At 51.9% G+C, this 13665-nt stretch overlaps 1 protein-coding gene across 3 annotated transcripts in view; it reads left to right on the top strand.

Moving 5' to 3' along the window:
- Window positions 1-13665, top strand: part of BLTP3B (bridge-like lipid transfer protein family member 3B) — a 100002-nt gene that overhangs the window by 52094 nt on the left and 34243 nt on the right. For all 3 annotated transcript variants that reach the window (XM_075934115.2, XM_075934124.2, XM_075934105.2), the window contains 2 exons: window positions 6826-7006; window positions 8451-8534. In XM_075934115.2, coding sequence (XP_075790230.2) covers window positions 6826-7006; window positions 8451-8534 — 265 coding nt within the window. The remainder of the gene's footprint in view (window positions 1-6825; window positions 7007-8450; window positions 8535-13665) is intronic.

The following is a 13665-nucleotide window of genomic DNA, read 5'->3' as shown; positions in this document are numbered from 1 at the left end:
CACAGCACTCCAGGCGGCACTTGATGCAGCAGACACAGCCACTAGAGCTTTGGCTACAGCTGTTACCATGAGCAGGGCCTCTTGGTACAATTCCTCGGCCTTCCCGAGGCAACTTCAGGCAGCTGTAGAGGATCTGCCCTTCGAGGGTAACAGTCTCTTCTCCTCAGAAACCAATGAGCTTCTTCAGTCCATGAAAGACTCCAGGGCCATCCTGTGATCCTTGGGTATCAAGGACCCTACAATGAGATCCAGACAATATGGGTATCAGCCTTATCACAGGCCAAAATACCATCAGCCTCCCTTCCTGTACCACAGATGGGAACAACCTCCATACCAACAAAACTGTGGTTGGAACAGGCAGTAGAGGCAGTGGTCTCAATACAACACTCCCAACCACCAAGGACAATCCAACAAGCAAATCTGAGATTACAGTCAAGAGATCGAGAACCAGATCACCATCTCCAGCAAATCTGAACCCTTACAATCTTTTCCATTTTGGTTTACTCCCTTTCTTCTACCAATGGGAGCTTATTACCTCAGATAAATGGATTCTTCAAACAATCTCCCAGGGATACACCATCTCCTTTCTTTCCCTTCCCCCCTCCCACCTTCAATCCTATCCCTTTTTAGGGACCCATCTCACAAGATCTTCTTACAACAAGAGATAGATCACCTGCTACATATAGGAGCCATAGAACCTGTCCCTTCTCAATTCCACAGAACAGGGTTCTGTTCACCCTATTTTCTAATCCAGAAGAAGTCTGGTGGCTGGAGACCCATCCTGGACCTCAGATACCTAAATAGTTTCATTAAGAAACATAGGTTTAAGATGGTTATCCTAAACACAATCATTCCTGCGCTGGAGCCAAGTGATTGGTTCTCCTCTCTCGACTTGCAAGATGCCTATTTTCATGTTTCTTTTAGACCTTCTCTCAGACGTTTTCTTAGTTTTGCTTTAGGTACACGCCTTTTTCAGTACACGGTCCTACCCTTCGGACTTTCTACAGCTCCGAAAGCCTTTTCCAAAATTCTAGTGACAGTCACTGCCCACCTAAGTAGACAAAGGATCACTGTATATTCCTACCTGGGCGATTGCCTTGTAAAAGCAAGGTGCAGACAGGAGTGCCTCCGACATACTCTCATCGTATTAGACTGCTTCCCCTCTTTAGGGCTCCTAGTGAACCACCCTAAATCGATACTTTCTCCCTTGCAGACCATCCAATTTATCTGTCACAGCCAGAGCCTTGCTTCCCCCCGACAGGGTTACTCACATCAGGAATCTGGCATTATCCCTTCAAGGCATGCCCACAGTCACCACTCTTGACTGCCTCCGACTGTTAGGCTATATGGCTTCCTGCAACCCTGTGGTTCCCAATGCGAGACAATTTATGAGATGTCTCCAAGGCTGGCCCCTAATGCACTACAGACCAAATATTCACTCACTGAGGGTATGTCTACACTACAGAGTTAGTTCGAACTAACGGACGATAGTTCGAACTAACTTTAATAGGCACTAGTTCGAATTTAATTCGAACTAGCGGAGCGCTTAGTTCGAACTAGGAAAACCTCATTTTACGAGGATTAAGCCTAGTTCGAACTAGCTAGTTCGAATTAAGGGCTGTGTAGACCCTTAATTCGAACTAGTGGGAGGCTAAGGCTTCCCAGGTTTCCTTGGTGACCACTCTGGCCAACACCAGGGAAACTCTATGCCCCCCTCCTGGCCCCGGACCCCTTAAAGGGGCACGGGCTGGCTACGGTGCCCGTGCCAGGTGCAAGCCTGCCAGCACCCAGCCAGCAGACCCTGCACCTGGCACGGATCGAGCCAACCACCCGATGCCCCCCAGCCCTCCCCCTCTTCCCGGGACAAGGCTGGCGGCTCCCGGGAGCTTGGCCGGGACCGCAAGAGGTGGGCACCCGCCTGGGCTAGTGCGGACATCGTGGACCTTGTCCACGATCTCTGCACTAGGCACAGGAAAGTGGCCATCTAGGGCAGGAGAGCTGCCAGCCTGGCCACCCAGGAGCAGGTGTGCATGAAAATCAAGGGGGTCCACTGAGACCCCCGACCCTGAGCCCTGAGCTTACAATGGCCGTACTGGGTCAGACCAAAGGTCCATCTAGCCCAGTAGCCTGTCTGCCGACAGTGGCCAACCCTAGGGACCCTGGAGGGGATGGACCGGAGACAGTGACCAAGCCATTTGTCTCGTGCCATCCCTCTCCAGCCTTCCACAAACTTTGGGCAGGGACACCACTCCTACCCCCTGGCTAATACCACTCCATGGACCCAACCTCCCTCATTTGATCTCACTTCCCTTTAAACTCTGTTCTAGTTGTAGCTTTCACAGCCTCCTGCAGCAAGGAGTTCCACAGGTTGACTCTTTGCTTTGTGAAGAACAACTTTCTGTTACTAGTTTGAAGCCTGCTACCCATTCCTTTCCTTTGGTTTCCTCTAGTCCTTCTTTATGGGAACTAATGAAGAACTTTTCTGTATGCACCCTCTCCACTCAACTCCTGCTTTTAGAGACCTCTATCCTGTCCCCCCTCCGTCTCCTCTTTTCTAAGCTGAGAAGTCCCAGTCTCTTTAGCCTCTCTTCATATGGGACCTGTTCCCAACCCCTGATCATTTTAGTTGCCCTCCCCTCTCCCAGCCTCTCTCTTCCCCTCTCCCACCTCCTTTTCCCAGTCTCCCCCAGTTTTGTTCAATAAAGACAGATTCCATTTTTGAACACAATTGTCCTTTATTTTGTACATCAAGAAAAGGGGCTAGGGAAGGGTAAGTGGAAGGAGGTGAGGGAGGAATGGGGCACGAGCCCCCGATGGGGAGGACTGGGCTGGCTCTGTGGGCTTCTGGGGGTGGGAGCTCTCCTGCAGCCCCCCAATTGCCCCCTCTCCCCAGATGGCAGCCTGCGGCAAGTGCTGCCGGGCTGATGGCCGAGTGGTGTGATGTGCCCAGTGTGGGCACTCCGGGCACTCCAAGCCAGGACGGCTTTGCAAGCGGGGCACCCCTGAGAACTGTCTGTCCGGGGTGGGGGTTGGGACCCTTTAAGCGCAGCCCTCGGCTAGCCTGAGACAGCATCTCCACGCTCTAAGTCCTCCTCTGATGCCCTGCCGGCACTGCTTCCGGCCATCCTTAAGCCCTGTTCAAGGTCCACTTAATGTGGACATGCTAGTTCGAATTAGCAAAACGCTAATTCGAACTAGTTTTTAGTTCTAGACGCGTTAGTTCGAATTAGCTTAGTTCGAATTAACTAATTCGAACTGTTAGTTCGAATTAGCGCTGTAGTGTAGACATACCCTGACAGAGGCTAACTATGCCTTTTTCAGTTAAAGCATCTCTCAAATGGTGGACAAAAGTATCTAATCTAACCACAGGTATACCTTTCCAATCCTTAGAGCCCTTAGTGGTCATTACCATGGATGCCTCGCTCACAGGCTGGGGCGCTCACATAGAAGGTAAAACAGTTCAGGGACTGTGGTCCCCCACGGAACGTGCCCTGAACATAAATATATTAGAACTCAGGGCCGTCTGTCTAGCGTGCAAAAAGTTGCTCCCTCAGGCGATGGGAATAGATGTCCGTGTCTTCACAGACAACATGGCGTGCATGTTTTATGTAAACCGACAAGGCAGAGCACGGTCTCAGCCCCTGTGGAGAGAAGCCATAGCCCTTTGGAACTGGGCAATAGCACAGCATATCCAATGATCTGCATGCCATATACCTGGGGCTCTCAACACAACAGCAGACGTCCTAAGCACGGACCTTCCACAACAACCTGAGTAGGAGTTGAACCATTCAAACTTGCAAGAAATAATCAGCCAATGTGGCCACCCCTGCATAGACCTGTTTGCCACCAGATCCAACAAAGTGCAGGATATATTGCTCCAGAGTGGGCATGGGCAAACACTCCCTAGGAGATGCTCTGACTCTCTCATGGAACGCACCCCTGCTATATGCATTCTCTCCATTTCCCCTCCTGAACAAGGTCATCATAAAGATAAGGAGGGACAAAGCAAAAATTATTCTCATATCCCTATGCTGGCCATGACAACCTTGGTTCCCTCTGTTACGCCGGATGACAGAGCCATCCAATCACATTACCACAAATCTCCTACCTCCTCTATCATCCGCAAATCAGCACGCCTAACCCTCAGCTTGCGATGCTCCATCTTAAAAGTGTGGCTCCTCAATGGTTCACTAACATAGGGCTCCAGTGCTCCCAACAAGTCCATGTAGTTCTTCTGCACAGCAGAGTGCCTGCAGCTACAAAATCATATATCAGTAAATGGGCACAATTTATACACTGCGCCCATGAGTGCAATATATCACCGCAAACACACACACTCTGGGCAATATTTCAATAATTATTGCACCTGAAGCGATTTAATCTCTCATTAGCCTCAGTCAGAGTGCACTTACCTTCTATAACAATATTCCACCCCAGGACTAAAAACGGTTTCTGAAGGGCCTAAAGCTCCTTTCCCTGATGTGTAACCCCCACAGGAACCTTGGGCTGATTCCGGCAACTTTAACGAAACCACGGCCACACCCAAATTTTTTTACTCAAGATCCACACAACCTTTCACATAAATCAGTTAACATACCAACCTGTGTTCTTCCTGAAGCTGTTGGTTTCCATTGCTAACCATAACATGGGGAAGAAAATATCATCCCAAAGTCTACCCCATTGGATATTGACATGTATTAATACCTGCTACTCATGTAAAAACTTACCGCCGCCTGCTCCAATCCGAGCACACTCCACCAGGACACTTGCAAACTTGATTGCATACCTCGGAGAAATTCCACTTGAGGATATCTGTGCAGTAGCACCATGGTCCACGGATCACACTTTCACGAGCCACTACTCGCTTGTCTCGAATCTTTTACACCACACTACATTAGCGAAAGCAGCCCTGCAGACTGCACACTTACCTGATCCAAAGTCCTTACCTCCATAAGATAGATTGCTTGTAGTCACCTGATGTGAAGCACCCCCAGGGACGCCTCTCGATGGAGAAGAGGAGGTTACTTACCTCTTGTACCTGACATTCTCCGAGATGAGTGTCCCTGGGGGTGCTTCACTACCCTCCCTTCCTCTCCACTACTTCGGAAACCTTGAAATAAAATCAAATTAGAAGTAATCATGTTAGTCATGCTCCTCCGTCGGGTTCCGGAGAGAGAAGGAACTGAAGGAAGTTGGGGGCTGCGCATGCGCATAGCTAGGCAGAGAATTTGCACGCTCCGCGTGCCGCAAATACACGGCCGCCACTGAGACACTGCTAGCAGAACTCTGTCCAGAGGTGCTGGGATGCTCTACACCTCATGTGAAGCACCCCCAGGGATGTTCATCTCAGAGAACGTCCGTTACAGGAGGTAAGTAACCTCCTCGTCCCCTTGCTTTCTGAGGAAGGGGAACAACTAACAGTGTTCCCATGTGAATCTGGGAGGGGAGAAGCTTCAATCCCCCCACCCTCGCTAAAGGACACGGGTGTGTGAGTGGGAGGGTTGGACCTGGGGCAGTGCCGGACTGGAGGGGTATGTGTGCCCCCAGACAGCTTCGTTCATGTGCCTGGTGATTCTGTCTCTTTTCTGTATGGTTTTATGATAAGCAATCCCATTCCAGGCACATCCCATTTTCCTGGCACAACCAAACCCATACGTTGCTTTAAGTTATGACAAGAGGCAGATGTACAGGTAGTCCCCGAGTTATGCGGATCCGACTTATGTCGGATCCGCAGTTACGAACGGGGATTTTCTTGCCCCGGAGGACTCGAGCGGCGGGACGCCTGGTCCCGCCGCCCGCCTCCTCCGGGGCGAGAAAAGCTGCTCCCCGTCTCCCTGGTCTGCTGCGGCTGAATCTGGATGCCAATTCCGACTTACATACAGATTCAACTTAAGAACAAACCTACAGTCCCTATCTTGTATGTAACCCGGGGACTGCCTGTATATCAATTTTAGTAGTCCTATCTCTTACCACTTAGGAGGAGTTCATGTATGAACAGACAGACAAACTCTCAAATATATAACAGAAGACGACTTACATGCTAGAGCAAATTTTGAGAGAGAAGGAAGATACACAAATTTTGAAAGTACTGGTACAGTTTCATTTCCCTGTAGTGGTACTGACAAATTATGTTTTAATAAAAACTTTTCCTCTATCAACTCAGCGTCTCTCATTTGAATTGGGAATGAAATCATATGTCAGTATTTGATACCATAATCTGTTGCCATGGAGGTGATAATGATTTCACAAATAGAATATCATATTATGTTGAAAACCTGAACTTCTGCTAACATACACAGCAGGACAGACTAGCTGGGCTTTTGAGTCTTTTTTCTCCCTCCTTTCGCTGTCCACAAAGAAGCAGAGATACTTCTCTAATGCCCCCATTGGAGTCTGAGGGTGTTGTAGCTAGAGTTGATCTGGAATTATCCATCAAGAATAATGACCAGTGAATCCACATACTGGCAAATCCACTCCACACCCTTCCATCCATTACTGCATGGGTATATAGCAGACTGACGTGATAAGAAAAAAAGACATGAAAAGATGTTTATATGAAGGCTGATTAAATGAAACTGCTGCTGTCTAGTACCTACAGGACACCCAATGCTTCAATCAGTGATTAGGGGTTAGATTATCCAAGGCAAATATAACAATTGGGCATCCATCTCCCACTGGTTTTCCGTGGATATTGGAAACCTAACTGCACTTGTACCTGTGAAAATCTCTCCCTAGAATTGCTTTTACATTTCAGTCTTAAAATGTTTGAAGTTAATGCTTTAAGGAAAAGTTTCTGCAAAGTTATGTGACTTTTAATCTTTTCAGAGTTCGACCTCTGTACCCACCTCTCAGCAAGTGAAAACCCATCAGGCCTCAGTAACACCTGATCAAAATGATGCAATTGTAAAACTGTTCAGTGATTTTGATGTTAAGGAAACTTCTCATCACTTAGTAATTTCTCACTTGGACCTGCATATATGTGATGACATTCATGCTAAAGAAAAAGGTAACAACAATTTCCTTTTCCAAAATAGTTTTATATCTCCAAATTTATTGTAAATTAGAGGAGAGATTGAGAAGTCTTCTGAGGTTTCTAGAGTCTCTCTTAGATGACCTGAAAAAACTACTGTAAAATCTCAAGTATAATGTGCACCTTGACTTTTGAATCTTAGCATAATGAAAAAATCTGAACTCCTATATATAATGCGCACCTACACTGCACCTATATATCTATACTTCTATATAGCTTGTGTGCGGCCCACAGCCAGGAGCCAACCCACCAGCACCAAGTCCAGCCTCGCCTTCTTCCCAGAGCCACCGGCCCCGGCCTGCAGGAGAGTGGGAGGGAGGGACACGCCGCTTCCACCTACAGGCTCGCCTGGGAAACGCGCGTGCAGCCTGGGGAGTCAGCAGCAGCGTTTGAAACCTGCCCCCTGCCCCTCCTGACAGCTGCCCTTGCGCTGCGCTGAGCTCGTGCCCTGCCGCAGCCTGAAGAAGCACCAGGCAGGCAGCAAGCCAGGGTGCTGCAGCCTGGTGGCGCCACCAGCTCCTTGCCTTGTCCGTGAGCCTGGCGGGGTGGTGGCCCCCACACCGTGCTGCAGCGGGAAAGTTTCTGTGCGGAGGAGAGTGAGAGAGTTCCCCAGCCCAGGGCTACTTACAGGTTCATCGGCATAAAACTTAAAAAAATAACTCCTATGTATAATGCGCACCTTGACTTTGACCCCCCAAAAATCGGGAAAAAAGTGCGCATTATACTCGAGATTGTACGGTATGTACAGATGTACATGCAAAGAGTCTCATGGTAATTTTTCTATTGTTTAGCATGCTGCTTTTATAGTTGATGGATATAGAAGAGATTAATAATTAAATAATCAGAATTTTTCAAAAATATTTCCTTGATAACTGCACCAGCAACAAATTTATTGGTCTTATCTTACACATTGGGAGCCCATCTAGGCCAGTTAGGCCAGGCTACATTACGGTAAAGCAGGGGTGAGGAACTTTTTTTTAGGTCAGGGGGCACCCAGAGAAAAATCAGGGGGCTTCACACAAGTGAGGGGGGGGAAAACCCCCAAACAAAAAAATACCCTCACTGACTTGGTCCCTGACTGAGAGAAAGACACTCCTCACACCAGAGCCTAGGGAGGCCCGACCTAGTAGATATTGTGTGCTCCAGCCTCGTGACGGGGCACCATGCAGGGGAAGGGCAGGAGCACCAGTGCAGGCTCCCCAGTGCTGGGGAGAGGCCCTGTCCCTCGGAGGCCACATCCAGGGAAGCCGAGGGCCACATCTGGCCCCCAGGCCTGAGGTTCTCCTCCACCACCTATAAAGTTATTTTTGTGATATCTCATTTTTTGATCCATTATTTTTGGCTATGGTGATGCACTTTAATGAAAGCTTACTGGTGTAGATCAGGTATCTATGTTGCTAAATATTACCTTCTTTTACAGGCTCAGACAGACGTATTACAGGAGGAGCTATGCAGCTTTCTTTTAGCCATTTAACTGTGGACTACTATCCTTTTCACAAAGCAGGTATGTAACTGCATATTTATTAATATATTTATGAGTTGTATTTTGGTTTTAAAGATTAAAAATTAGTTGTGTATACAGAAGACTTGGGCAATATTTCTACATATATGTATTTGAAATATATACATATTAGCTATTTCAAGTAATGTACTTTGGACATAAATACAATTGCGTTGGAACATTGTAATCAGTTTCAAGAGAAAGGACACCAGGTTGTCAATGTATCAATCTGAAATTTAACAGAGAGCAAAGTACCAGATAAGCAGTTCTCAAACTTTGTGTTGTTTCCACATGTAATTCTACAAATGGGTATGTCTACACTAGAAAGTTAGTTCGAACTAACAGACGTTAGTTCGAACTAACTTTCCTATGCGCTACACTAGCGCTCCGTTAGTTCGAACTTAATTCGAACTAATGGAGCGCTTAGTTCGAACTAGGTAAACCTCATTTTACGAGGACTAACGCCTAGTTCGAACTAGCTAGTTCGAACTAAGGGCTGTGTAGCCCTTTAGTTCGAACTAGTGGGAGGCTAAGGCTTCCCAGGTTTCCCTGGTGGCCACTCTGGCCAACACCAGGGAAACTCTATTGCCCCCCTCCCGGCCCCGGAGCCCTTAAAGGGCCACGGGCTGGCTACTCACTTTGTGCCAGTAGCAAGGCTGCAAGCACCCGTGCCTGCACAGCCTGCACCTGCCACACCATGAGCCAGCCATCCGAGGGCTCCCAGCCCTCCACTGCTCCCCAGGACCAGCCTGGCGGCTCCCAGGAGCCTGCCCGGGGGCGCACAAGGCGGGCGCCCGCCTGGTCAAGTGCGGAGATCGTGGACCTCATCGAGGTTTGGGGGGAAGCCTCAAATGTCCACGATCTCCGCACTAGCCACCGGAACGCGGCCGTCTATGGACGCATGGCTGCCAGCCTGGCCGCCAGGGGCCACCAGCGCAGCCGGGAGCAGGTGCGCTGCAAGATTAAAGACTTGCGGCAGTCCTACTCCCGGGCCTGCCTGCCAGGGGCTGACCCGGAGGCCTGCCCCCACTTCCATGCCCTGGACCGCATCCTGGGGCCTCATGCCGTCCCTGCCCCCCGGGACGTGATTGACCCCGGGGCAGAGGGACCGCTCCTGGACACCGAGGAGGAGCAAGAGGGCTCTGAGAGCCAGGAGCCTGCTGCCAGCCTTCCCAGGACCCGGGACCCCCGAGGCACCCCACAGAGCCGCTCGCCTGCATCATCAGAGGCCGGGGAGGCGTCCACCTGTGAGTACCCTCGTGTTCCCCTTATGTGTACGGGGGGCTGGGGCGAGAGGGAGCCCCGGGACCGTGCGCCTGGGCCTTGCCCACCACGGAGCAGCAGCTGGGGATCCTGCAGGGGCCCTGGCCTTGCAGAGGGGAGCTGGGTTTCACACACCTGGGCCCCTCGGGTAATTGACCGCTGGTCTTCTTGCACCACAGCTGCAGCACCGGGGCCTGCAGGGCGCACCACACCGCCTGCAGCAGCCGCCCGCGCCCGGGCAAGCAGGACAGCCAGGAACCAGGAGGACTACCAGAGGCGGCATCTCCGGTTCCTGGACCGACAGCTCCGTCTCCAGGACCACTGGGTCCAGGAGGACCTCAGGCTGCGCCAGAGGAGTCTGGAGGCCCTGGAGGAGCAGGGCCGTGCCCTGCGAGGCCACCTCCAGAGCCTGCTGGACCGCTTTCCATTTCCTCCTCCCCTTGCTCCCCCTCTTGCTCCCCCTGCTCCCCCTCTTTCTCCCCCTCTTGCTCCCCCTGCTCCCCCTGCTCCTCCTGCTTCCGCTCCTGCTTCCTCCACACCCCCTGTCCTCTCTGCCCCCCCCTCCACAACCATTCCCCACCGACGCCCCCGGACCCGCAGTGTGGCGAGACGGGAGAGGCAGCCGGACTCCCACCCCTGAGCTTTCCTTTCCCTTCCTCCCTTCCCTCCCCTCCCCTTCCAGCTCCCTTGTCCCAGGTTTCCCCCTCCCTTCTCCCACCTTCATTCCTCCCTCCCCCACCCCAGTTCTCTGAAATAAACAGACGTTTTTGTTTGAAAAACAGGTGTCTTTATTGTACAGTAGATAGGGAGGGGAAAGGGGAAGGCGGGGGGGGTAGGGTGGAAGAAGGCCCCGGTGGGGCATGCAGGGAGAGGTCAGTCCTCCTCCTCCTCCACCTGGAAGCTCTCCCGCAGGGCTTCCCGGATCCGGATGGCCCCCCGCTGGGCTTCCCGGACGGCGGCGGTGCGGGGCTGACCGTAGTGTCCAGCCATGCGGTCAGCCTCAGCCATCCAGGCTGGCAAGAAAGCCTCCCCCTTCCGCTCACACAAATTGTGGAGCACACAACATGCCGCCACCACGGGAGGGATGTTGTGCTCGGCCAGGTCCAGACGGGTGAGGAGGCATCGAAAGCGGGCTTTCAGTCGCCCGAAGGCCCCCTCCACCACGATGCGGGCCCTGCTCAGCCTGTTATTGAAGGCCTGGCGGGAGGGATTGAGGTGTCCCGTGTAGGGCTTCATGAGCCAGGGCTGCAGTGGGTAGGCGGCATCCCCCACCAGGCAGACGGGCATGTCCACGTCCCCGACCCTGATGTGGCGGTCGGGGAAGAAGGTCCCGTCCTGCAGCCGCTGGCACACGGAGGAGTTCCGGTACACCCGGGCGTCGTGTGCTTTGCCGGACCAGCCCACATTTATGTCCGTCAACTGTCCCCGGTGGTCACATACGGCCTGCAGGATGACGGAGAAGTACCCCTTGCGGTTCACGTACCGGGACGCCTGGTGTTCCGGGGCACGGATGGGGATGTGCGTCCCGTCGATGGCCCCCCCGCAGTTGGGGAAGCCGAGGGCGCCGAATCCCCGGATGACGGCATCCGGGTCGGCGAGGCGGACCACCCTGCGGAGCAGCACCCGGTTGATGGCCTTGACCACCTGCGGAGAGAGACACAGCAAAGCGTCAATCAGTGGGGCGCCCGGGTGGCTGGGAGCGTGCGTGCCCTGGCAGTGCCCCGCGCCCCACTCCCGGAAGCAACCCCCCTGGCGGCGTGTAGTACGGCCGGGACAGCCCGACCCCTCCGGTGCGGGGCGCTTTCGCCTCCTCCCGCCCCCCCCTTTGTCCCTGGGGCGGCCCATCCCCTCCTCGCAGCCCCCCTGCCCCCCGGCTCGGTGGCCGACGAGCGCCGTACCTGCATGAGCACTGCTCCGACAGTGGATCTCCCCACGCCGAACTGGTTCCCGACGGATCGGTAGCTGTCCGGCGTGGAGAGCTTCCAGAGGGCGATGGCCACCCGCTTCTGGAGGGGGATGGCGGGCCTCATGCGAGTGTCCCTTCTTTGCAGGGCAGGGGCGAGCCACTCGCAGAGCTCCAGGAAGGTGTCCCTCCTCATCCTAAAGTTCTGGGTCCACTGTCGGTCGTCCCAGCGCTCCAGGACGATGCGGTCCCACCAGTCGCTGCTGGTGTCCAGACGCCAGATGCGGCGGGGCACGCCGGTGCCGGGGCGCCGCCGCGGCTCCTCCACGGCCCCCAGGGCGGCCAGGCGGAGAGGCAGGGGGCTGACGTTCCCCAGGTGGTGCCAGGCAGCCTCGAGCCATTGCTGGCAGGCTTGCAGCAGCAAGTCCAGAACGTGCACCAGAAGGTGCAGGGCGAGCCGTGGCTCCATGTTGCCACCTGCGGCGGCCCCCCCGAAGGGAAGCACCGACACAGACGGGCACAGAGACCGACGCTTTGCTGTCCCTCGGCGAGGTTGGCAAGCAAGCAGGAAAAGCTGAGAACCGGCTGTCCAGGGGGGGTCCCTTTAAGCACGAGCCTCAGATAGCCTCAGACAGCAGCCACACAAAGCAACTGCTGACCTGATGCCCTGCCAGAACCGGTTTCAGCTGCCCTTAAATGCCCCCCTGCGTCCAATCAGTGTGGACGCGCTAGTTCGAACTAGCAAAACGCTAGTTCGAACTAGTTTTTAGTTCTAGATGCGCTAGTTCGAACTAGCTTAGTTCGAATTAACTAATTCGAACTAAGTTAGTTCGAACTAGCGCTGTAGTGTAGACGTACCCCAAATGTGTTACAGAGATTCCCTAGAATTCCTTTAGTGCACTTAACTATGCTATTGTGGTACTATGGAAATGCAAAGAACTTGCCATTCAGCCATCATATTAAGTCACAGAAGAATTGATTGATACCAAAATTTGAAGCTTGCATTACTAACAATAAATTTCTTACTAGGCATTTGTTGCAGATCATTTTTGGCTAATAGATTTTTACAGAAATCTAAACATTAAAAATCATTTTTCTTTAATGCCGGTTGTTGAATTATGGCAAAAAACTACTTTTAAATTTGGGATTAGCTACAGACCAATATAGTGATGGGCTGTATATGGACTTCTTATATGGACCAGAGCAAGCAGTTCTTTTCTATTGTTCTGCTTGGAGGAGGAGAAACTGAGAAACTTCTGTCCAATGGTATATTAAAACAGAAATTCAGTACAAGCTGCTGGATAAGAGTTGATATTGTGTTGGAAGGGATTAATGACTGCCATCAGTCAGAGACCTGCTTAAAGTCAATGAGTATAGTCATAGAACCACAGATCTGGAAGAGACCTCACGAAGTCATTAAGTCCAGCCCCCTGCCCAAGGCAGGACCAATCCCAACTAAATCAACCCAGCCAGGGCTTTGTCAAGCTGAGACTTAAAAACCTCTAGGGATGGAGATTCCACCATCTCCCTAGGTAACCCATTCCAGTACTTCACCACCCTCCTAGTGAAATAGTTTTTCCTAATATCCAACTTAAACCTCCCCCACTGTAACTTGAGACCATTGCTCCTTGTTCTGCCATCTGTCACTACTGTGAACAGCCTTTCTCCATCCTCTTTGGAACCTCCCTTCAGCACGTTGAGGGCTACCATCAAATCCCCTCTCACTCTTCTCTTCTGCAGACTAAACAAACAGTAAGCATCTTTTGTTCAGGCTAGATGAAAGAATAGTTAAATAACCCTGTGTGTAGTAATAGTTGAAACAGTAAGAGACAATATGGCAAGGTCTGAGCAGCTGCTAAAGCAAAGGCTGGGTCAGTTGATTGGTTACAGCTGTATATGAGAGGTAGAAAGGGACCTGAAGCCAAGAGAGAGTGAATAGTCTCAACTGTTTCTGTCATTGTCCATGTC

This window comes from Pelodiscus sinensis, chromosome 1 (assembly GCF_052426305.1).
Source record: "Pelodiscus sinensis isolate ZL-2025 chromosome 1, ASM5242630v1, whole genome shotgun sequence".
NCBI lineage: Eukaryota > Metazoa > Chordata > Testudines > Trionychidae > Pelodiscus > Pelodiscus sinensis.
This window is presented reverse-complemented; position numbering and strand designations above follow the sequence as displayed.